Below are 24,438 nucleotides of genomic sequence, written 5' to 3'. Positions count from 1 at the left end.
TGTATTGAATAATTTATTATTGTCACATTGCGTCTGCAGACAACGCACAGCGCGTAACAGAAACAACGATACACAACATTTTTACAAGACAATTCCTACCATAATTGAAATTTGTTTAAAATTCTAACACTCCATGCTTATCCGCGAACGCACATGCTCTATGAAAAATATATTTGCATAGATGCCCATCTTAAAATTATACCCAAGTACTATCCTTTTAATCCGTGTTACAAACTGAAGAAGTAAAATTAAATGGCATGTATTAACATTAAGTTTATTACTTTATCCTAAGATGACTTTGCGATTCACAAAATATATTATAATCACAAATCAATTTATTGATTAAAAAAATTAAAAATATATCTGATCATGTAGGTTCAATACTTAACATTAATCAGATATTAGAGTAATTTACTTTTTTAATACGGACCTATAAAAGGAACATAATATATGTAGTAGGACATACCTAAGCAAATAATTGTACTTATTTAAATTCTAAAAAATATAGTGATATTGACATAGATATTTTTTTCATCAAAAATAACACAATTTTTTCAGGGGCTTAAACCCCCAGAATCATAAACATGAAATATTTTACACAATATTTATTTTTAATAAACATAAAATTATACATAAAATATGTATTAACAAAAGAGATCTTTTGAAAAAACAATTCATCAATTCGAATCATGGCAGTTTTTTCAATGGAATGTTCCAGTATGTTATAATTTTAATTAGGTATGTACAAAAACCCTAAGACTTAGTCATTATAGTTAATATAATTCAGATAATATAAAAAAAGATTCAAAAATAAAAACTAGGCTACTTATGAAATAATTAATAAAGTAGTTGCTAGCGAAAATGTATATTACTTAGCAATGTCTTTGGGCATACAATTTAAATTGGAAACACAGCCATTTTGTAAAAAAAAATTGAAATCCGCACAGATAAATCCAAAAAATGACGGACCTGAGGTAGGATAATTCGCTTGCATTGCTATGCGCATACTACAGGCGCTGTGGTTAGCTAAGCTTGCTTTTCTCTCGCACATTCTAACATTTTCAATGAATGTGAAAGAATCTACACTTTTTAACCAATGTGGCTCGGCCAAGTCCTAAACAAGAGACATATTATTTTAATGTAATATTATCAATAGTAATTCATTAAAAAAAATGGAGAATTTAAGCATTTTTCATCCCTAATCCCCATTAATATCCAGTCTAAATTAAATTAATAGTGAACTTTTTTTATTCCAATCGCCTTACATACATATACCTACACAAATATTTGTTCTTGCTTTGTGCTAGACGCAAAGATTACTAGTAACATTTTTTTATTTATTTTTTCATTTGCTCTTTAACAATCTACATGCATACAAGTTACAATACAAACCATTAATATCATAAATCTAACTACAATTATAAAAGCTACAGCTTAATATGAAATATTGTCCTCTGAGAAATTGTTTTCATTGATAGGTAATACATATTTTAAAAAACGCACTTAAAAAAAGCTTAAAAATAGCACAAAAATGAAAAAGATCTATATTTTCACTAAATTAAAAATAACTACTTAATTGCAAAACCTATCGTCTATTAAATGACCAATCGACTAAAGTAAAAGCAATAAAATGTTGCTCAAAAAATAAAAAATAAAACACGACTGGTTTGCCAAATAACAAAAAAAATAAATTTTCACGTTTGAAAATGGCGCCATGCAGCCACCATATTGAATTTTTTCAAATAAATTGTAGCCAGTGTCGCTCGGGATATGGTGTAAGGATTCTAACAATACCCAATACACCCAAATCTGTTCAGGCATTTAAAAGTTATGACGGAATAAAAAAAAAACTGATAAAGACGCTAAAAACATTACAGTCATTTTTTCAGACAGTCGTGTAAAAAGTAAAGTTTACGTCATTTATTGTACTTTCAATTGAATATCACTTCTTATTTACTGTGTATAAAGGGTCTATGTATATATTTTCGAAACACTTTTTCAATATATTAACATGTATACAAGAGTCACTATATTACGTATTACAGCGATAGCAATCGTCGCAATCATTGATATTGGCTGAGCAAATTGGAAAAAACCTACTTGACTGCTATTTCACCTGGTGGTAAATGATGATCCCAAATTAAATAGAAGCGGACTAACTTGGAAGGGTTATTGCAATTTTATTGAACCCTAATACCTACTCATTACCTCTTAGGGCATAAACTATGTTTTTTTTTTAAATAAGTATTTAAAGACACAAAAAGTTCCTTATAAGTTCCTTATCTCTCAAAAAACTGCGCCGCAGTAATGTATATATTACTATTGTTGAATATAAATAAAGATATTTTCAAAACAAACTCCCGGTTCCGAGAATCGAACCCGGGGCGTCCCACTTATAAGACCCACACATAATTCACCACTACGCCATGGAGGTCCTCAAAAACAATTCGTCATACCTAATTTAAATTAAAAAAAAATCCATATACCTAACTAATTATCTCACAAAACCCCACTACCATTATACGATTAATGGAAGAGGTAATGACTCTAAGGAATGAGGAATACGGCATAGTAATTCATAGTAAATATATTAAAATTGGAGTTCAAAAGTATCAGCCAATAAGATTGATTGCGATAATCGCATTGTTAAGATCAAAGTTTCGCAAACTACCCGCAACATACAAAATATAATAAAATATACTATTTTATATAGGTGAGTGCAAAATATATTATAGCTAAAACTTTCTAATGCGTTCCGCAAATTAAATAATCAAATCCCTGACGTATAAATAATATATTTGATCTACAAAATCCTAGATTTTTTGTAGTTGGCAAGCATTTTCGTCTTAATAATACAACCTTAGTTAAACAGTTATACATTTTGATTTGTATATTTATACATATAGTTATACATGTCTATACATAATGTAATATGTTTGTAATTTGTATATATTATACACAGCTCGCGTGTCTAACGTGTTTTTACGTCTATACTAAATACTGACTGAGTTTCGTCGGATATGTCCACAGGCATACTCCATTGGTCCTTTGAGGTATAGTTCACTAGAGAAAAACAAGTTATAATTTATTAAAAAAAATTAAAAACATGAGTACCCTAGCAAAAAGTGAACTAAAAAGTATGGCACCATAAAGGATACATATTGAATTTTTTTCAAAAAATTTCTAGCCAGTGTCAATCGGGTTGATATAAGAATTCCAATGAATGGGGTATCTTGGGTAGGTATATTATTATATTGCATATTCAAATCTGTTCAGCCATTTGGGAAATACTAGCTGATGCCCGTAACTTCGTCCGCGTGGATTTAAGTTTTTCGAAATCTCGTGGAAACTCTTAGATTTTCCGGGATAAAAAGGTGTTAATCCAGGGTATAATCTATTTCCATTCTGAATTTCAGCCAAATCAAGTAGCTTTTGCATGAAAGAGTAACAAGCATACACACACATACATACACACAAACTTTCGCCTTTCAAAGTCAAAGATCCAGTGGTCACTATACTATAGTTTATGTACCTAAGTCAATATTTCAAATTCGAATTTGGTTGATTTTTGTATCTAAAGTTATAAGACAAAGACATAAATAATATTACCTTCATTTTTGGTCGAACGGATAACGTTAATTTTTGAATCAATCGTGTTGCTGCATCTAGAATAAGAAAGCGCATCTTTAAATATTTCTCATCATTCTAAAATAATCCATAGTATCTGTAAGTATGTACCTACTGCTGTCTCAACTCACTAAACTCATTTAGATAGATATAAACGCAAACGCCTTGCGTGAAATTTCATAAATAATCAATTTATTTGAAGACAAATTAGAATTTGTTTTTAGTTTTAATTTAGATGTAAGTTTATTTTATAACTAGCTGATGCCCGCGACCTCGTTCGGGTGGATGTAGGTTTTTTAAAATTCCCGTGGGAACTCTTTGGTTTCCCGGGATAAAAAGTAGCTTATGTGCTAATCCAGAGTATAATCTATGTCCATTCTAAGTTTCAGCCCAATCCGTCCAGTAGTTTTTGCGTGAAGTAGTAACAAACACACACACACACACGCACACGCACACGCACACGCACACACGCACGCACACACACACCCACCCACCACACACACACACACACACACACACACACACACACACACACACACACACACACACACACACACATACAAACTTTCTCCTTTGTAATATTAGTGTGATAAAAAACTCTTATGTTGATGTGAATAAAAAAAATTTTTGATTAGTTAAAAACAAAAGAAATATCAGGAATGTAGGTGCAAGTATATAGATTAATGTATAATATTAAATAAATTTATGTAAATATACGTATGTTATGAGGTGAAACAAGGCTCAAAATATACTAACCAGTGATAGCTCCAAGCCCCTTCAGTCTAGTCCTAGGCTCCAGCAGTAGCAGATACACCGGCACGGCCGTCAATATCATCAGACACCCGACCCCGGTCTCGGCCGGAGACGCGTAGGCGGGAAATGCCACTACAGCTATCGTACAGATTATGTACACAACTGAAAACAACAACCATAAAGAAAAAAAAATTAATGTTTGTGGTAATCGATTTTTTTTTCGAAAATATTTAAGTATTTCATTTCACATTTTTTAGTGGCCCCACTGTATTAAAATATGCTGTGCCTACTGTTTACTAAGCTGTTAGGGGTTCCCCAAGGCAGTCATGTTAGTCCAATACATTTTAACTTTTATAAAAATTATTAAATTAATTTTACAAAACATAGTGATAAAAATATGTTAAATATTTAAATATATAAAAATTTCTCACCTGGGAAGAACAAATTTACTTTAATAGGTCGTTCTAGATTTGGTTGTGTGTAACGCAGGACTGGCAGACAGAGCACTGCGGCTCCTATACTTAACTGTAAATATAAGAGAAAAAAATCACTTCTTGTAATTAAAAAAATAATTAAAGAAAAATAATTTAACTGACAAAGGTTCCTAAAGTCATTAAAATTTAATTCACTGAAAATTAAAATACAATTTTTAGTGCATGACTTGTATAATCACACTTCACACTAATATTATAAAGGCGAAAGTTTGTATGTGTGTGTGTGTGTGTGTGTGTGTGTGTGTGTGTGTGTGTGTGTGTGTGTGTGTGTGTGTGTGTGTGTGTGTGTGTGTGTGTGTGTGTGTGTGTGTGTGTGTATGTTTGTTACTCCTTCACGCAAAAACTACTGGACGGATTTGGCTGAAATTCGGAATGGAGATAGATAATATCCTGGATTAGCACATAGGCTACTTTTTATCCCGGAAAACCAAAGAGGTCCCACGGGATTTAGAAAAACCTAAATCCACGCGGACGAAGTCGCGGGCGTCAGCTAGTAGTATTATAGGAATGAGGGGTGATCTAAGAGACTACCGTATAAGTAACCTCCAATCATCACACTAATATTATAAAGGCGAAAGTTTGTATGTGTGTGTGTGTGTGTGTGTGTGTGTGTATGTTTGTTACTCTTTCACGCAATAACTATTGAATGGATTTGGCTGAAATTTGAAATGGAGATAGATAATATCCTAGATTAGCACATAGGCTACTTTTTATCCCGGAAAATCAAAGAGTTCCTACGGGATTTTAAAAACCGAAATCCACGCGGGCGAAGCCGCGGGCATCTTCTAGTTACTTAATAAAAGAAGTCACGAGTCTCAACAACAAGTAGAGAGAAGAGTTAAGATGCAGAGAGAGTTATATAATTACATGAATTTAAATGTACATACCCAAGTGGCGAATCCAACGTAGTTGATAAGAGCGTATATGTCAGAGACAGTGAGGTAGAGGAGTGATAATAACGCTACGGCCAACACAGCCGGTGCGGGCGTAGCGCGACTGGTCACCATTGTTAGCATACCGGGGAGTTGACCTTGCGCTGCGCCTGCGTAGAATAATCTAGAAGATCGAGAAAAAAGTGGATTATTTTATTGAGAACGATCTAGAAGATTTGCAAAGAATGTGGGTAATTTTATCTAGAACAACGTGGAAGACGCACAAAGGAAGTAAAGTAAAGTGAATTATTGAATCGAAAAACGTGAAATGATACAGAAGATAGTAAAGATAAAATATAAACTGACCTTGATGAAGTCAGCAATACTCCGTTGACAGCGCCGAAGGTAGAAGCGGCTACGAACAGCGGTATGGAGAGAGCAAACCAGCCGAACAGGCGCTCGGCGAATGTAACAGCTACTGCCGCTGAACCTAACACCTATAACAAACGAAATGTAATTATTTATTTATTGCAAAAGTATCTGGGAGTACAACCGCAATATTACTCCAAGAAAATTCGCGGAGAAAGAGAGAGAAAAATAAATTTTTTTGTAGCATGGCCAATCTAAGACAATAGTGTGTCGAAAACTCCGGATTAGATAAAACTTTTGATATTAAATAATCAAAATTCAAATACCCCACTTGGCAGTGAATCAAATTATTCAAATGGATAGAGATTAAAGCAGATTCAGCTAGATAGATATGTTCCATTAAAGAACATTTAAATATTCGGATACTAGAAAACTAATTTATTTTTAACCTCCGACCCAAAAAGAGGGGTTTTATAAGTTTGACGTGTGTATCTGTGTATCTGTCTGTGGCATCGTAGCTCCTAAACTAATGAACCGTTTTTAATTTAGTTTTTTTTGTTTGAAAGGTGGCTTCATTGAGAGTGTTCTTAGCTATAATAGAAGAAAATCGGTTCAGCCGTTTGAAAGTTATCAGCTCTTTTCTAGTTACTGTAACCTTCACTTGTCGGGGGTGTTATAAATTTTTAATTTACACTTGTTGATACTCATGCTTTGCTTTATTAAAAATATTTAAATTAAATGTTTTATGAAATCCTACAAATCCCCATTCCATGATTCTGCCTCTAACTCCTCAAAATCTAGAAAAACTAAGACATACTAACCTCAGTAGGAGATAAGGTGGTGTAAAAAGCAACGTTGGTGAGGGTGTAGACAACGGTGACCAGTGCGCAGGAGATGGCGATGGCGCGCGGCAGGTTGCGCACCGGGTCTTTGAGCTCTTCAATAATAAAGTTGAGGTAATTCCTGAAATATATCAAAGGGAGATCTTTATAATATTTCTGGTCAAAACCAGCTTTTGTAGAAAACATTGGTGATTTAATTCACAATCCACAAGTTCAAAATCGCTCAGCGTGCTATACAGCAAGCTATGTTGAGGTCTCTCTGAGGGACAAAATCCGTAACGAGGAAATCCGTCTAAGAACCATAGTGATCGACATAGCGCAACGAATTAGCCAGCTGAAGTGGCAATGGAATTGGAATTTGCCGAAGAACTGATAGCTGCTAGGGCAGACGTGTTCTGGAGTGGAGACCGCGTATCAGCAAGCGCAGTGTAGGACGACCTCCAACGCGCTGGACTGACGACCTTAAGAAGATAGCGGGAAGTGGGTGGATGAGGAAGGCAGAGGATCGTGTGTGGTGGCGCGCTCTTGGGAAGGCCTATGTCCAGCAGTGGACGCAAACAGGATGATTGATTGATTCACAATTGCAATATCTACACAATTTTGCGGAGAGGGGATGTTATGTATAATCCCTAACACCTTGTATATTTCAATCTGTTAATGATCAAGACGTTGCGTTGGTCATGTTATGTTTTGACAAAGACAATTATATTTTTAGGATCACCTCCAGCACCAGAATATTTGAAAATGCGTAAATTTTGGAAAGTATAAAAATAGTCGTTTACCATCCATTATACGCGAAGAGACCCGAGTAGAAAGACAGAGCTATGGATGTAACATCACTTGTGGTGCCCTCGAAGGTGAAATGTTCCACCTTGCCTGAAACCAAAATGTAAGTCAGTAATCATGTAAAACAAATGTTTTACAGTATAGCCCAATGTTTTGAGGAGAGGTATTTTAGCATTAGTTTTTTACGAAAAAGGACGAAAGGTGACGAGAAACAAAACCTAGAAATAACTAAGTACCTACCCACTACATATTTTTCATCACACTTCACACTAATATTATAAAGGAGAAAGTTTGTATGTGTGTGTGTGTGTGTGTGTGTGTGTTTGTTACTCCTTCACGAAAAAATACTGAACGGATTGGGCTGAAATTTAGAATGGCAATAGATTATACCCTGGATTAGCACATAGGCTACTTTTTATCCCGGAAAACCAAAGAGTTCCCACGGGATTTCGAAAAACCTACATCCACGCGAACGAAGTCGCGGGTATAAGCTAGTATTTAATAAGATTCAAGATAAGCGATGATAGCGAGGTCGAGGGTTTGATTTAGGGCACGCACCTCAATTTTCGGAGTTCCGTTTTGAGCTATTAAATATCATACTTACTTTAACGGTGAAGAAGAACATCGTGAAGAAACCTGCATGCCTGAAAGTTCTCGGTAATGTTCTCACAGATATGTGAAGTCTACCAATCCACACTTGGCCCAGCATGGTGGTCTATGGCCTGAACCCTTCTCGTTTTGAGAGTAGACCCGTGCTCAGTAGTGCGCCAGCGATGGGTTGATCACGATGATGAATAGAATAGAACAGAATAGAATAGATTTTTATTCAAGTAGACTTGTACAAGTGCTTTTGAATCGTCAAAATAATTTATCACTGGTTCGGAATGCCGAGAAGAACCAGCAATATACTCGGCGGTTGCTCTTTTCAACTGTTCAATTTACAATATGAAGATGAGTTGTTAAGCCACGGAATAAGCCTAAGTATTAGTCATGAAATAATGACATCAGAATGTCATGCCAACAAACCCAGACTTCTCTAATTCGTTTCGGAAGGCGTCGGCGAGCGCGGGACAAACGGACAAACTACAGCGACGCGTCTTATTAGATGATTGCGGCAATCCGGTGCGCGCTGGGCTCTTTAATTTCATGTGAAAAGGCGCCTTTATTGCATTGTTGTATGTGCCTATTCTAGTTTTGTATGCATCTCGAAGTTTCTTAATCAAGCTTCTCAATCTTACGCTCCGGCTACGTCTTTCCTGCGCAATTAAAACTGCATAAGACCGAGAACTGCGCAGTCCAATCTTTAGCAGCTTTTGGAACTGCGCAGGATACCATGTTGCCGTCCACACGCCTGCGCAAACTGGCTTATGCAGGTAAGCTCTCATGTAAAAGCAAGCAAGTCATGCGAAAGGATTTTTAAATTTTTAGAATAGCGCTTGGCTGCAATCAGACCTGCTAGCAAGTGATGATGCAGCCTAAGATGGAGCGCGCTTGTCTAGAAGTTGCCTATTCACTCTTGACTTGAATGTACTGCGGTGTTAAATTCGCACGAATATTTTGTGCAGTAAGTATGGAGTTGTATGATGGGGCTCGTATTCGCAATGCGGGCTAGGTGAAATTCCGTACGCGGAAAATAGATCGCGCGAGTAAAAATCGCGAGAGTAAAAATCGCTGGTGCGGTTCTGTTTAGTAACGTTACGTGCAGCAAGATCTAGGAACATTATTATCCAAAAAATTGGTTGTCTGTAAAGTCGGTTTACTGACGATAGTTGAACGTGACAACAAAGGCCGATTGTGCTTCTTTGTCGCTCGTTCCGCGCTCTCGCTTGCACTTCAAGCCTTACATGGAACGCCTCAGAGCGAGGTAACGCCGTATGAGTCATGTTTTTTCGTGCGTGCAGCCGGCTCTATCGAATTATAACTACTACCATCATGTGATTAACGGAAGGGGGAAGAACAATGAGGAAATCGATGTTGAGAGAGTGAGAGTTGATTTAAATAAGTTACACTAATATTAACCTACTTAATAAGTAATAATTTAAAGACTGACTTCCCGTTTGTATTCTAGAAAATTCTACTCGCATATTTCTTTAAGAGGGCTCTCTCCGTCACTCGTTTCATACAATCGTAGTTCCAATTTCATTTGAATATTAGGCCACCAAAGTCCATGAATTTTGCAGACATATTCTAGAAACTAATATCTATGTCTGTGGTTTTCCAGATTTCTGTTAAAATATTCGGTTTCAAAGTTACGCGGTCTTAAAAATTTTCATACAAATCTTTGAGCCCCTGTAATTTTAAAACTGCATATTTTTAGAAAAATCTAAAACACCACAGACACAGATATTAGTTTCTGGAATATGTCTGCAAAATTTCATGGACTTTGGTTGCTTAATATTCAAATGAAATTGGAACTACGATTGTATGAAACGAGTGACGGAGAGAGCCCTGTTATGTAAGGCAAGGCAATTTAGTCTTCCTATGTACAGAAAGGAGCAATTTGTTCGACAAATAGATTTATCTCGAGCCATTGATATCCAGGATTGGTGTCTGCAGCGGGCATCGGTGAACGAGCTTTTCATTGTGAGATCGTTTTCTTATCAAGACTTGGTTTTACACAAGTTTAAAAAAAAATCTATTAAAAGTATATGCTCCTGAAAAAAGCATATTACTCAATCGAAGATAATTTAAATGGTATATAAAAAACCGGCCAAGTGCGAGTCAGACTCGCGCACCGAGGGTATTCTTTCCGACATTTTCCACGATAAATCAAAAACTATTATGCATAAAAATAAATACAAATATCTGTTTTGGAATGTACAAGTAAAGCCAATTCATAATATGATAACCATCCCACTTGGTATAGTTATCTTACTTTTAAAATTTAAACACATTTTAATTTTTTTTAATGATGTTATCACAAATTCACGGGTTTCGGATTTATTGATTTACTTATGCTATAAGACCTACCTACCTGCCAAATTTCATGATTCTTCATTGATTCTAGGTCAACGGGAAGTACCCTATAGGTTTTCTTGACAGGCCCACAGACGGACGGACAGACAGACAGACAACAAAGTGATCCTGTAAGGGTTCCGTTTGAGGTACGTAACCCTAAAAACCGTCAAACTGAGAGCCTCTTCATTTTTGAAGTCGTTAACACCCTTACCTCGACACAGCTGGTAGATCCCGGCCGCTATGATGATGAACAGAGCCAGCAGCTTGGCGTAAGTGAACCAGTCCTGCACGCGCGTGGCCGCTCTCACTGACCAGCAGTTCACAAACGTGAGGAGTACTGGAAAAGAGGAGATTAATGCTTTAACCAGCTCAAAAGACACTCCATCTAAATGGAAGCCACTAATGTTATGACGACACTGCCATACCCCTCCCAAGTTTGCCCTCTTCCATCTTAGACTGCAACATAGAATAGAATAGAATAAAATTTATTCGTTGAGACCGACACATAAACATAGTATTACAAAAAATGACGCTTATACAAAACTAAAAATAAAAAATAATGAAAATAAAAAAATAAAAATATAAAACCTAAAATATAAAACTTAAAAACTAACTTAACTTAAACAGTGTATCATCACTTAAGTTTATTTGAATATTCTAAAGCAAGGGTGAAAGGTATCTTCTAGGCAAGCGCGCTACCTAGGAAAGTCCTCGGATTTGGCTTTAGGGAACTTCGATCCTGCCGCGCCGCTCCAGCTCACTCCAGCCTTTCCACGCCGTCAGACAGCGGATAGGCCACGGCTGACGGTGGATTTTTTTTTTAAAAAGAATATTACCCATGCTAGTCTTGACTAATACTCCCCATGAATCAAGCGTAAAGCTTGTGCCAGGAGTAGCTACGAAAATAGTGCATAGTGGGATTTTAACCGCGACCATTCGGAATCCAGTCCGCTCCTCAACCCTTGGGATATCGAGGCTCTAATCATCCAGTGTACATCCAACTATGTTGAAATGAAAGGTTAGTCAAAGTAGTTTTAGCAACTTACAAATACAACAGGCAGCCAGTAACCGCGTGGCATCTTCAGGCGGGTCGCACTCAGGGAATATTGGCTTGAGCACGTAAACGCTGAAAGTTAACGCTACGATTGCCTGTGGAAGGAAATACTTAAATAAGTATCCAAATACATATAACTAACAAACTACTCCGCCTGGACAGAGGCAAACTTAGGAAGGTGGTGGGACTCATAACAGGGTATTGCCCACTAAACAAACACCTTTTCGTTATAGGTGTCACCGACAGTCCTCTGTGCAGGGCCTGCATGGAGGTCGATGAAACACCGATGCACGTGCTCCTGGAGTGCACGGGCGTGGTAGAACAACGAGAACGCCATTTGGGATCCTCAACCTCACTTCGTGAAGGCCTCGGCAACCTGGGCGATCCACTCGGCTTCTGGAGTGAGCTTGGATGGCTGGAGTGAAGACTTCGGCGGGGAGGGGCAACGCACGCACAACAGACGGAAACGTTTAAGTGTGGAAACCTGCCCAGTACGAAGAAAGAAGTAGGTATCTAAATAAATATTAAACTCCGTATCCGGGACCAATATAGTTAGTTCAACATACAATAAAGAGGCTTTAAAAGATCGGTCTTTCCTATAAATAAACCCGTCCCACCCCGGGCGACAATATCACGGCTCTACTGTAAACACAAACACACTGTCGGATGTTTAGATTTTATTACTTTCCATTAAGCTCCTTTCTTGATAGTCGTACTAAAGGATGCCCGCGGCTTCGCCCGCGTGGATTTTGTTTTTTTTTAAATCCGTACGAACTCCAAGATTTTCCGAGATAAAAAGTAGCCTATGTCCTTCCCCGGGATGTATCCCAAGTCAGTACCAACATTAAAATCGGTTCAGCGGTTGGGCCGTGAAAACGTAGCAGACCGACAGAGAGACACACTTTCGTATTTATAATATTAGTATGGATTAGTGCTCTGAAGAGTTGTTTGACCTCATTCCACCCTCCTTTTTCTACAACCGCACCGCACGCCACCGTAAGCAATTACACCCTCACCACCTGGGTACCGGACCAACAAATTCCTGAAATGCCGGCAACGCATTGGCGGTTCCTCTGGTACTGTAAATGTTCATGGACGTCGGTAAATCACTTAACATCAGGTTACCCGCCTGCTCGTTTAATCGCTATATATTTTTTTTATAGTATAATTGTTCTACAATATCTAGATTTTCTAATTCTGATTATGTTGGTTGTAAGAACAGGCTATAGCTACGTATGACGTCAGTAGACATAGGCAAATCAGATTACTACCCGGGCTTGTCTTCAGTGTTACGTAACTTCAATAGTGATACTTAAGTAATGTAGGTCGAATGTTTTTGGTTAGCGAAGCCTATCTGTCCTAAATATCTATTTTATCGATTTCCAATAAAAGACAAAAGTACCTATACTCATTGCTCTGTAATCAAATTGCTATTGAGTAGTCTAGCGATGGTTTGTACGAAATAAATTTCGTTTATCGCTTGTCTGTATGTCTGTAAGCGGGATGTATCTCATGAAATTAGAAAGATAAAATATGCTAACAGCTGTCAACGAACAATTAAAACTATTGCGTCTACAAACTTGACAATTTCCTCCTGGATTTTCTCTATAAACTCTTACTAAAAGCCACAGAAATACCAATCGAACCAAGCCGGGGTGAGTCAACTAGTCTAATTACACAACTAACTAACTAACAACAACTAACAATTAGTCACAACTAACTAACAATTAGTCTTATTATACCTACAAGTATAAATTAAAAATTTATAACACCCCCGACGAGTGAAGGTTACAGTAACTAGAAAAGAGCTGATAACTTTCAAACGGCTGAACCGATTTTCTTGGATTATAGCTAAGAACACTCTCGATCAGACCTTTCACACAAAAAAAAAACTAAATTAAAATCGGTTCATTATTTTAGGAAATACGATGCCACAGACAGATACACAGATACATCGTACACAGATACACACGTCAAACTTATACACCCCTCTTTTTGGGTCAGGGGTTAAAAAGATAGGTAGGTACGAGTACCTACTATACCTACCGTTGATGTTGGAAGAAACAGCCCTATACCTACCATGTGAATACTATTAAGGCAGCTTAGCTAATGAAATACCTACTGACTATGTTTTCATCTTTCATGGCTTACTAAGCCATTAGCGTAGCGCTGATCAGGGTTGGCAACAGAAAATAATTCTTATTATAATAAAATATTGAATTAAAGGCAAATGCAAAAAACAGCGCCCATCTCAAATTAATATTTAGGTACAAAATTTATTATAATTAAAGTACGGAGAATAAATTATTATGTCAATATTTAAAAATACATAATTAAGATTTTTCCGAAATGTCATGAATCGAAAAACCGCCCCTGTTTGCTCCTGGGCCAAGAGTGCCCATCAAGCTTGCCCCTGGGCCAAAGGTGCCCATCAAACTGGCGGTATTGCCACGCTGAATGGATGGCGATAGCAGACCTATGGACCAGGTAGGCGCCAAATCCCGGATCGCAGCTCCTTTCCCTTACGATGACTATATAATTAGCTTCTAATAACGGTACAGTCAAATTATTGTATTTATTATAAACTAGAGGATGCCCGCGACTTCGTCTGCGTGGATTTAGATTTTTATAGATCCCATGCCATGGGAACTCTTTGATTTTCCGGGATAAAAAATAGCCTATGTCCGTCCCCGGAATATAAGCTAACCCTGTACCAAATTTCGTTAGAATCGGTTACACTGTTGGGCCGTGAAAAGGTAGCAGACAGACAGACAGACAGACAGACAGACAGATAGACAGACAGACAGACAGACACACTTTCACATTTATAATAATTATTAGTATGGATTTCAACGATCTGCCAACCCTGCTCTCTTGATGTGCTTGCACAAAGTGATACTCAAGTCTTGAAAAGGTACGAAGCAAAGAATAGACTTGCAAATAATAGTTTTTAAAGTGTCATGTTTATAAGCTGCCACCTTAGCTGTTGTGCGATATTGTTGAAATGAGACAATGATCTGTCCATCTTATCATTAAATAGGAGGAATAAAAATTAAATTAAATAACACAGTAATAAAAATTTGAAACCCGTATTTTTAATGTCTGTGACCCGTAAATCAAGAAGTGGCAGGTGGCAACCCTAACTTCAAGAAAGCTATAGTATGTCCAGAGAGGCTTTCCCTAAATAGACCAACAATTAACAAATTACTCCGCCTGGACAATGGTTAACTTAGGAAGGTAGTGGGACTTATAATGGGGCATAGCCCACTAAACAAACATCTTTTCGTTATAGGTGTCACCAACAGTCCTCTGTACAGGGCCTGCATGGAGGTCGATGAAACACCGACGCCCGTGCTCCTAGAGTGCGCGGCCGTAGCAGAACAACGAGAGCGCCATTTGAGATCCCCAACCTCACTCCATGAAGCCCTCGGCAACCTGGGCGGTCTACTCGGCTTCTGGAGCGAGCTTGGATGGCTGGAGTGAAGACTTCGGCGGGGAGGGGCAACGCACGCACAACAGACGGAAACGTTTAATTGCGGAAACCAGCCCAGAGAGAAGAAGATGTCAAACAGTGAACGTCTCTTGATAATGATACTGAGGGTGATGATAGACATACCTGTGAACAAGGCCTGACGATCATACACTCGATCCAGAGTCGTATGAAAGCAGCGAAGGGTCCAAACGTCTCCATGATGTACGCGTAGTCTGCTCCACTGAGGCGGATCATCGTACCCAGCTCCGCGTAGCAGTACGCACCGATCTGTGAGAGAAAGGCTTAATTAAAGTCTGGAATAAGCTAGTGCATTCACAAGAACTTTTACAAATAAATGTCTAGATGTGTTTGATGTGAAGGCATTTCGAACCAGTGGTAGATGCTTGTCGGCGGTACCGACTTTTAGCTGTCAATACTTTGCTCACTGAGCATTACGTCATCTCCCCACTGTCGTCGTTGGACTATAAAATCAGACACACTGTGCGTAGCGGGGCATTATTCGTCCGGTTGTTGCCGAGGACACTTCTCAGTAGGAATAGTCTGTCGTACTGTAGGTTTTAGAGTAGTGGTTACCTAAAGTGGTACTGTTGGTTAAACGAGTTGTTATTGTGGTGGTTAGGTTAGATGGTTGGTTTGGGACCGGTGTAAGGGGTGGAGGAGCCGGTCTAGGTAGGTTAGGTTAGGTTTACCTAGTTACGCTGGTAGCTGTGACATGCAGTAAGCGGAAGTATTGTTCTTAACACGTCTGAAGATCGCCTAGTGATCGAAGCAGACCCTAAGGATCTCCGCCTGTCTTCATCAATTCTTAAACGATCCTCGGCTCGATCCGACATCAGAAGTGGGATTACCCACATTAGATTATTTTTGCGATTATTTGGTTACGTGTGTCGTGACGCTGCACATTAAGTCAGGGCAACTCTCTGATAATGTGTTGTGGTTTAGATTATGTGTAATAGTGCGTATTGTACGTACGTGGCTAGGGCTACTCTCTGGCAGTGCTGTGGCACGCATTGTTACACATACTGGCGGGACATATCGTGTGCTTGGATGGGGTTATCCTTCGTTAGCACTGGATGTGTTTGAGCTAAATGGAACCAATAATCGGATTTTCTGGTACCTACCTACATTAAACCCATGTGCGAATACCTTGTTTCTTTTTGTCTTCAACTGCGGTGTACAGCATTGGTTAGGGATTGTTTGTGCTTGATCCGTACTAGCTCCCGAGGACGGTCGCGCGTCAGAATGGCCGTGACGCGACGATGTTAAACGAGTTTTACTGTCATAGACACCGCACAGTTACAGTTAACCACATATCCTTAACAAAAAAAAAAAAAATATTTTGTTTTTAAGTTCAGTTAGATGCCAAGTCTTGTGATTAGTTCTTTTGTTTTCTGGTTCTCTTTTGTGATAATCGTCATGACGTTATAAACCAGTTTTGGAATCAAGTAATCCGTTTAGTAAAGAATCATTGATGACTCTTGTGCAGAGTTAAAATAAATTGGGACAATGAGTTTCCCCATAAAATCGAATAGCTTGCATTCGGAAACCGGGCACTTACTGGCGATTCCTTGATTGGGATACGCGGTGGTGGCGATTGCATACTTTTATGGATAGTGTTCAAGGTGCCGTAGCGCACGATACTATGGCTTTTAGTATTGCAATTCGCAAAGAGTGGAGAAGGTGAGCTATTGCGACATTTGAAGTAAAGAGAAGTCAATAATGTGATCTAGTTTAGATGTGAGTATCAATGCAATGATTCTTTAAGGAGATCTTTTCTTGTGAAGATGAAATTAACGACTCAGTTAGACGCCACCGAGTTTCTTGCTGGTTCTTCTCGCTAGGTTGTGGCATTCCGAACCAGTGGTAAATTAGTTTTGAATAATGTTTAAATCATGATTGATTAAGAGTTGCAATAGCAATTGCGCTCTAATCATATGAACTGTAGTTTAGAATCGTTTCAACTAAATTTCGCGTCGCGACATGTCAGTAGATAGGTTCTTGTAATTAGGTTTTGGTTCTTCTCGCAGTGTTAGCCTATTTTTTAGACAGATGATCAGTTGAAAGTGATTTCTTAACCTAGGTTGGTTGTGTCAACTTCCACGTCAAGTGTTGAGATGTGATGAATTAGTCAAGCCAAAGAGCCCTAGAAAAAGCCGTGATGGTCAGAATCATAACCAATAGCATTGTACGTTAATTATTGTAATGTTTCTGGTTTACAGAGGTTTACTGACTGAGAGGACGCTGATGTCCGGTCCACTAGTGTTGAGTGGTTGAGGGGACATTGATGTCCAGGTTTAGAATGAGAAAGATGTTCATTGACAGTTAACTGCCAGTCAGGATAGACGAGCGGTATAGTGATTTTGTGGTTATGGTTTTGTCCTCACATGCTTTGTGACATTTAGCGTACGAGGACGTACGCAGGTCAGAATGGCCGTGTCGGCGGTACCGACTTTTAGCTGTCAATACTTTGCTCACTGAGCATTACGTCATCTCCCCACTGTCGTCGTTGGACTATAAAATCAGACACACTGTGCGTAGCGGGGCATTATTCGTCCGGTTGTTGCCGAGGACACTTCTCAGTAGGAATAGTCTGTCGTACTGTAGGTTTTAGAGTAGTGGTTACCTAAAGTGGTACTGTTGGTTAAACGAGTTGTTATTGTGGTGGTTAGGTTAGATGGTTGGTTTGGGACCGGTGTAAGGGGTGGAGGAGCCGGTCTAGGTAGGTTAGGTTAGGTTTACCTAGTTACGCTGGTAGCTGTGACATGCAGTAAGCGGAAGTATTGTTCTTAACACGTCTGAAGATCGCCTAGTGATCGAAGCAGACCCTAAGGATCTCCTCAGGATCTCAGAAGGCCTGTCTTCATCAATTCTTAAACGATCCTCGGCTCGATCCGACATGCTTTTGACGATTTAAAAGAACTTGTAAAATTCTATGGTCTAATTGAATAAAAATATTTTGAATTTTGAATTTTTGTGTTGTGGGACAAAGGCACATGGGCGCTTTAGTATGGAAACCATACCCGAAACCATAGCGAAATCCTAATCCTAATTCCTAATATAATATTATAAATGTGAAAGTGTGGATGTTTGTTACTCAATCACGCAAAAACTACTGGACGGATTTGGCTGAGGAATGGAGATAGATTACCTATACCCTGGATTAAAACAGGCTACTTTTTATCAAAAGTATTATTGTTAAAAAGTAGCCTAGTCCGTCCCCGGGATATAAGCTAACCCTGTCGTGAAAAGGTAGCAGACAGACAGACAGACACACTTTTGCATTTATAATATTATAATATTATATGGATATTGAGATATGGATATATGAATATTAGTCATATTCAGGGAAAGGTTAATGTTAGTCATGATTAACATGACTAACATTCCCCTTTCCTCTCCAATTAAGCGTAAAGCTTGTGCCAGGAGTGGGTACGACAATAGTGCAACGTGTGGCGTTTGAACCGCTGACCTTTCGGAATTCAGTCCGCTCCTATAACCGTTGAGCTATTGAGGCTAATTAATTAATCGAGCTATTAGTTACTTTGTACCTAATCATTTATTGTTATGCAGCGCATTTAGGTACAATATTGATGATATAAGAGACACCAGACGCTTATCATTGTCCTGATAAAAGCACGAACGGAATAGTTATTGTTTATGTAATCAAAATAGAATATTGCTTTGAATTTACTCTAACAAGTACCTACCTACTTATACATAAACATCACAGAAACTCTTTCAACAAATACATACATAGACTGCTAAAATCATAACCCTTCCTTTCGGCTTTGCCGTAGTCGGGTAAAAACTAGGTACTTACTTTACTCTCTTTCTAATTATTGAGGAAGGTAATTTATTAAGGAAACTGTCCAAACTTATGCAACTCTGATCACATTATTCACAATGGTGTCAGGTGGTGGGAGAAGGAATTTTAATAGCAGATTAACCCAGGTTTAACACAAATTATCCTCCTTGTACATCAAATAAGTTCCACTCAAGCAATTGGATCGAAATAATTCAAAACAAGTGTAAATTAAAAATTTATAACACTCCCGACAAGTGAAGGTTACAGTAACTAGAAAAGAGCTGATAACTTTCAAACGGCTGAACCGATTTTCTTGGATTATAGCTAAGAACACTCTCGATCAAGCCACCTTTCAAACAGAAAAAAACTAAATCAAAATCGGTTCATTAGTTTAGGAGCTACGTTGCCACAGACAGATACACAGATACACACGTCAAACTTTTGGGTCGGGGGTTAATCATCATAACAATCGTGGTAGGTATGAAGTATGAACCCGTTATTTACATTATGTATCATCATGATCAACCCATTGCCAGCGCACTACTGAGAACGGGTCTCTTCTCAAAGTGAGTAGGGTTAAGGCCATAGTCTACCACGCTGGCCCAATGCGGATTGGCAGAGTTCACTCTTTGAGAACTCTCAGGCATGCAGGTTTCCTCACGATGTTTTCCTTCACCGTTAAAGCAAGTGATATTTAATTGCTTAAAACGCACATAACTGAAAAGTTAGAGGTGCGTGCCCGGGATCGAACCCCCGACCTCCGATTAAGAGCCGGACTAACCACTAGGCTATCACAGCTTACTAGATATAACAAGTAGGTATTGTAATCAATATTATAAAGGCGAAAGTTTGTGTGTGTGTGTGTGTGTGTGTGTGTGTGTGTGTGTGTGTGTGTGTGTGTATGTTAGTTACTCCTTCACGCTAAAACTACTGGACGGATTGGGCTGAAATTTAGAATGGAGATAGATTATACTCTGGATTAGCACATAGGCTACTTTTTATCCCGGAAAATCAAAGAATTCCCACGGGATTTTTAAAAATCTACATCCACGCGAACGAAGTCGCGGGCATCAGCTAGTAACCATTAATTCACCGTGTGGTCGTGTCAAAGTTAGATCTAGTCTAAAGTCTTGACTATAGGCAAACATTCAGCAGAGCTAAGATTCTGTGGTCATCTTAAATTTCACTTGTACTTATAGATATCTAATAACAGAATGTCGAAACATGATACTTTTGTTGACGCACATGATAATATCTACATCGGATTGACATTTAGGATTTTCGTGCTATGAATTTGCAGCAGATTTGTTTTTAGGTATCTTATATATTAGTCTTTTAACCGACTGCGGCAAAGCCAAAAGGATGGGTTATGATTTTAGCAGTCTATGTATGTATGTTTGTATCCAGATTCTGTGTGTTCCATCCTAGAGCCTAAACTACTGGGCCGATTTTGATGAATGAGTTGTCAATTGATTCGTTGTAAAGGTCCGGGTGACATAGGCTATATTTTATACGAAAAAAATTGACCTAACGGATGTTACATCAAAAAAGTGGGGGTCTCCAAAAATTTTGTTTTGCTATTGTATCGAGTGGGATGTCAAATGAAAGAGGAGAAAATTTAAAGCTCATGTATAAGTATAAATGTATAATTATACCAAGAGACAGAAAATCAATTTTACTCTAATATTTCAGCGTTTATTAGGACGATCGCAGTCGGGTTTTAGTTTTCAACTTTTTGAAAACATGTTTTATGATTGGTTGGTGACTCAAAATGGTCAACACCCACTGAGATATTCGTCTCTGTCATTTGTATGGGATTACGTAACAGAGAGAGCCGTATACTAACTTCTTTCCGTGGATAGTGTAATTAGGTAATATTTTCATCGCTCGCTGTATATTCCCAAAAGACTTCATTATCATGGTATTATGGAAAGCTTGTTTGCTTATTTGCAAGAAGCCTATCTTTTATAATAGCATTTTATTAATAGACGCCCGGGGGACTGGAGTCAGGCAGAAATCTTGGCAAATTGGCTGTTTTATCAAAAGAATGATGCTGAGAACTCTGAGAAGTTGACTATGTACAGGTTTAAAGAACAGGGATGACGGTATCTATACTCTATACTAATAAATAAAATTGGAGTGTCTGTCTGTAATTTCGAAATAACTACCGCATATTAAGGTCATATGGTTATTAGAACGATACTATAACCGAATCACACGTTTTTAAAATTTTTGTCTGTCTGTCTGTCTGTCTGTCTGTATGTCTGTTTGAAAAGGCTAATCTTGGGAACGGCTGAACCGATTTTGACGGGATTTTCACAGACAAGTAGAGAATTGACCAGGGAGTAACATAGGCTACTTTTTTAACCGACTTTCAAAAAGGGAGTTGTGTTTTTCTACCTATGTACACTGAAATCTCCGAGATTTCTGAACCGATTTGCGTCATTTCTTTTTTAATCGATAGAGGAACTTTGCGACATTGTTTCATAAAAAATTTGGAGTCCAACTCCTCAATCCTGATGCTGCAGGGGATCTGACCAATCCACGCGGGCGAAGCTGCGGGCATCAGCTAGTAGGGAATAAAGGGAATATTTTCGTCAAGCGAGCCCGCGGGCGTACGTTAGTCATTAATATTTAGAGCCTCGATAGCTCAACGGTTGAGGAGCGGACTGAATTCCGAAAAGTCGGCGGTTCAAACCCCACCCGTTGCACTATTGTAGTACCCCACTCCTGTTACAAGCTTTACGCTTAATTGGAGGGGAAAGGGAAGAATTAGTCATGATTTGCATGGCTAATATTATTTAAAAAAAATACGCAATCATGCATCGTAGACTCGTCATATTATATGTCTAAGTTCTTGACCTTTGCTTGTGCAGTTTTGACTTTCACAATTGAAGTGGACCCCAAGGATTTCTCCTTTCCCAAATTCGTCGGCTGTTCTCTTTGTTTAATAGACTTCCTTAGTTAACTTTTTAAGGTTCCTAAAAACTATACTAGAGGGTAGGTAGGTACTAAGTCTCCGCTGTCCGTCCGTCTGTCTGTCAGAGGGCTGTATCTTATGAACAGAGAGTTGAAATCACAGTGTTATTTTAATTGCCACTATAACGGCAAAGAATAAAAATTTGAAAATGGCTGCCATGCAAATAAAAAAAAAAGTAGGTAAAAACCATCTGTGGCAAGAACATAATATTATCTTGCACGAATACACGCTGTTACGGAACTCTTCCTATTTGAATCCGACTCGCACTTGACCGGTTTTTTAACCCCCGACCCAAAAAGAGGGGTATGTAGCAGCCATGCAGCGTATGATAGATAACTTGATAAATAAAAATACCGCTACATATTAACTTGTATTACTGGGGCTGTATTTACAATATGTGCTTGGGTTACAATTAAAATTGGTATTGTATTGTAGATTATAATTCGGTCTTGATGATCTGAAGTGAATTGGTTGAATTTGAAGATATTTGAATCAGCAAGATATTTTGAATCGCTCCGAATTCAAATTGTGTTCTCTAAGTGACAGCTGCAAAGTGTGTTGCTTTCTTCGCAGCTGCCGGTCTTAAAAGAGGCTGCATGCCTCTACAGGTGTTATAAATTTGACGTGTGTATCTGTGTATGTCTGTGGCATCGTAGCTCCTAAACGAATGAACCGATTTTAATTTAGTTTGTTTTTGTTTGAAGGGTGGCTTGATCGAGAGTGTTCTTAGCTATAATCGAAAAAAATCAGTTCAGCCGTTTGAAAGTTATCAGCTCTTTTCTAGTTTTTTTATAGAGGTTTTTGTGTCGGGGGTTTTTAAATTATATTACTAACAGGTGTCTATCTAAAAAAGCTGTTGGTGTAGGTACTATTACGATAGAGGTTAATTTACACAGCTGAAACATTTATAGTTTTAACACTTGAAGGAAATTTCTTAAATTAAAAAAAAAAATCCTTCTTAAATTTTTTAAATGCACTTCTCTAGGTTAAGTCCTACCTACGGGCAATTTTTCACAATAAAATCAGGTATAATAACATATGTATTTTAAAAATTTATAGAGCCGAAAAGTTTGTAGGAAAAACTTTTAGTTCCTTTTCAGTTACGGAACCCTAAAAATTGAAAAAAATAAGTATCTGAAAAGGATTACTAGTTAGTAACAATTTTAAAGTAAAGTAAAGATACTAGATATCCATACTAATATTATAAATGCGAAAGTGTGTCTGTCTGTCTGTCCGCTAGCCTTCCTCACCCAACAGTTTAACCGATTTTGATGAAAGGTGCGAAGTTAGCTTACATCCCGGGGATATAGACACACTTTTAATCCCGGAAAATCAAAGAATTCCCACGGGATTTTTAAAACTTAAATCCACGCGGACGAAGTAATTATCTAGTCACACTTCACACTAATTTTATAAAGGCGAAAGTTTGTTTGTAAGTGTGTATGTGTGTGTGTGTATGTTTGTTACTCCTTCACGCAAAAACTACTGGACGGATTTGGCTGAAATTTGGAAGGGAGATAGATTATACCTTGGATTATACCCTAGGCTACTTTTTATCCCGGAAAATCATAGAGTTCCCACGGGATTTTTAAAGCTTAAATCCACGCGGACGAAGTAATTATCTAAGTACCTAATAAAGCTTAGCTCCAAACAGCCTCAAATGTGGACCTTGAACTTGACCGTATTAAATCACGTGCAGCCGAAAAAAAAACAATAATATGTGGTCATATTATAATATGTTAATGTAGTCCAACAGTGTGGTACAAATTGTTCGTTGCTCGTAGACGCATTTCGACAGTGCAAGGCCGTATCTTGCAAGTCTCTAATGTGGAGCGGGTTGTGTTTGGATTTTTTATTGTAGATTTTGCATACAATTTGATGATTGTCATGAGACTAACTTATGTCTGCGACTTTGTACGCGTTACTACACCAAATTCAAACCCCATTTTATCCTCTACCTACTAAAATGAAATGAAAATGAAATTTTTTTAATCAATAAACTTTTACATGCGAGTTTCATGGAGTCCTGATCCCTAAACTAGCCATGGTCGTCAAGGATGAGTAGAGATCTCGAAGAACTCATCATGAATCCCATTTCCGCCCCACTACTGAGTACCCGGTGGGTCTCCTATCAGAATGAGAAAGGTTTAGGGCATAGTCTGCCGCGCTAGCCCAATGCGGATTGGCAGACTTCACACACCTTTGAGTTTATGGAGAACTCTCAGGCATGCAGGTTTCCTCACGATGTTTTCCTTCACCGTTAAAGCAAGTGATATTTAATTACTTAAAACGCACATAACTGAAAAGTTAGTGGTGCGTGCCCGGTATCGAACCCCGACCTCCGATTAGGAGGCGGACGTTCTAACCACTATAGGTCATAACAGCTTTTACCAGAACTCAGTGCA

The 24,438-nt window shown here is 38.2% G+C and overlaps 1 protein-coding gene across 1 annotated transcript in view; it reads right to left on the bottom strand.

The window, feature by feature from the left end:
* Positions 1–24,438, bottom strand: part of LOC123877849 (large neutral amino acids transporter small subunit 1) — a 40,109-nt gene continuing 15,671 nt past the window's right edge. The window contains exons 3-13 of the mRNA XM_045924771.1: positions 15,372–15,515; positions 11,748–11,850; positions 10,913–11,038; positions 7,740–7,833; positions 6,937–7,078; positions 6,113–6,243; positions 5,762–5,930; positions 4,812–4,905; positions 4,384–4,542; positions 3,610–3,665; positions 1–3,063 (exon numbers count right to left, since the gene is read on the bottom strand). Coding sequence (XP_045780727.1) covers positions 3,061–3,063; positions 3,610–3,665; positions 4,384–4,542; positions 4,812–4,905; positions 5,762–5,930; positions 6,113–6,243; positions 6,937–7,078; positions 7,740–7,833; positions 10,913–11,038; positions 11,748–11,850; positions 15,372–15,515 — 1,221 coding nt within the window. The 3' untranslated portion in view covers positions 1–3,060. The remainder of the gene's footprint in view (positions 3,064–3,609; positions 3,666–4,383; positions 4,543–4,811; positions 4,906–5,761; positions 5,931–6,112; positions 6,244–6,936; positions 7,079–7,739; positions 7,834–10,912; positions 11,039–11,747; positions 11,851–15,371; positions 15,516–24,438) is intronic.

The sequence above is a fragment of the Maniola jurtina genome, chromosome 24, assembly GCF_905333055.1.
Source record: "Maniola jurtina chromosome 24, ilManJurt1.1, whole genome shotgun sequence".
NCBI classification, from domain to species: Eukaryota; Metazoa; Arthropoda; class Insecta; order Lepidoptera; family Nymphalidae; genus Maniola; species Maniola jurtina.
The sequence above is the reverse complement of the archived record's forward strand: the minus strand, read 5'-3'. Positions and strand labels throughout refer to the sequence as shown.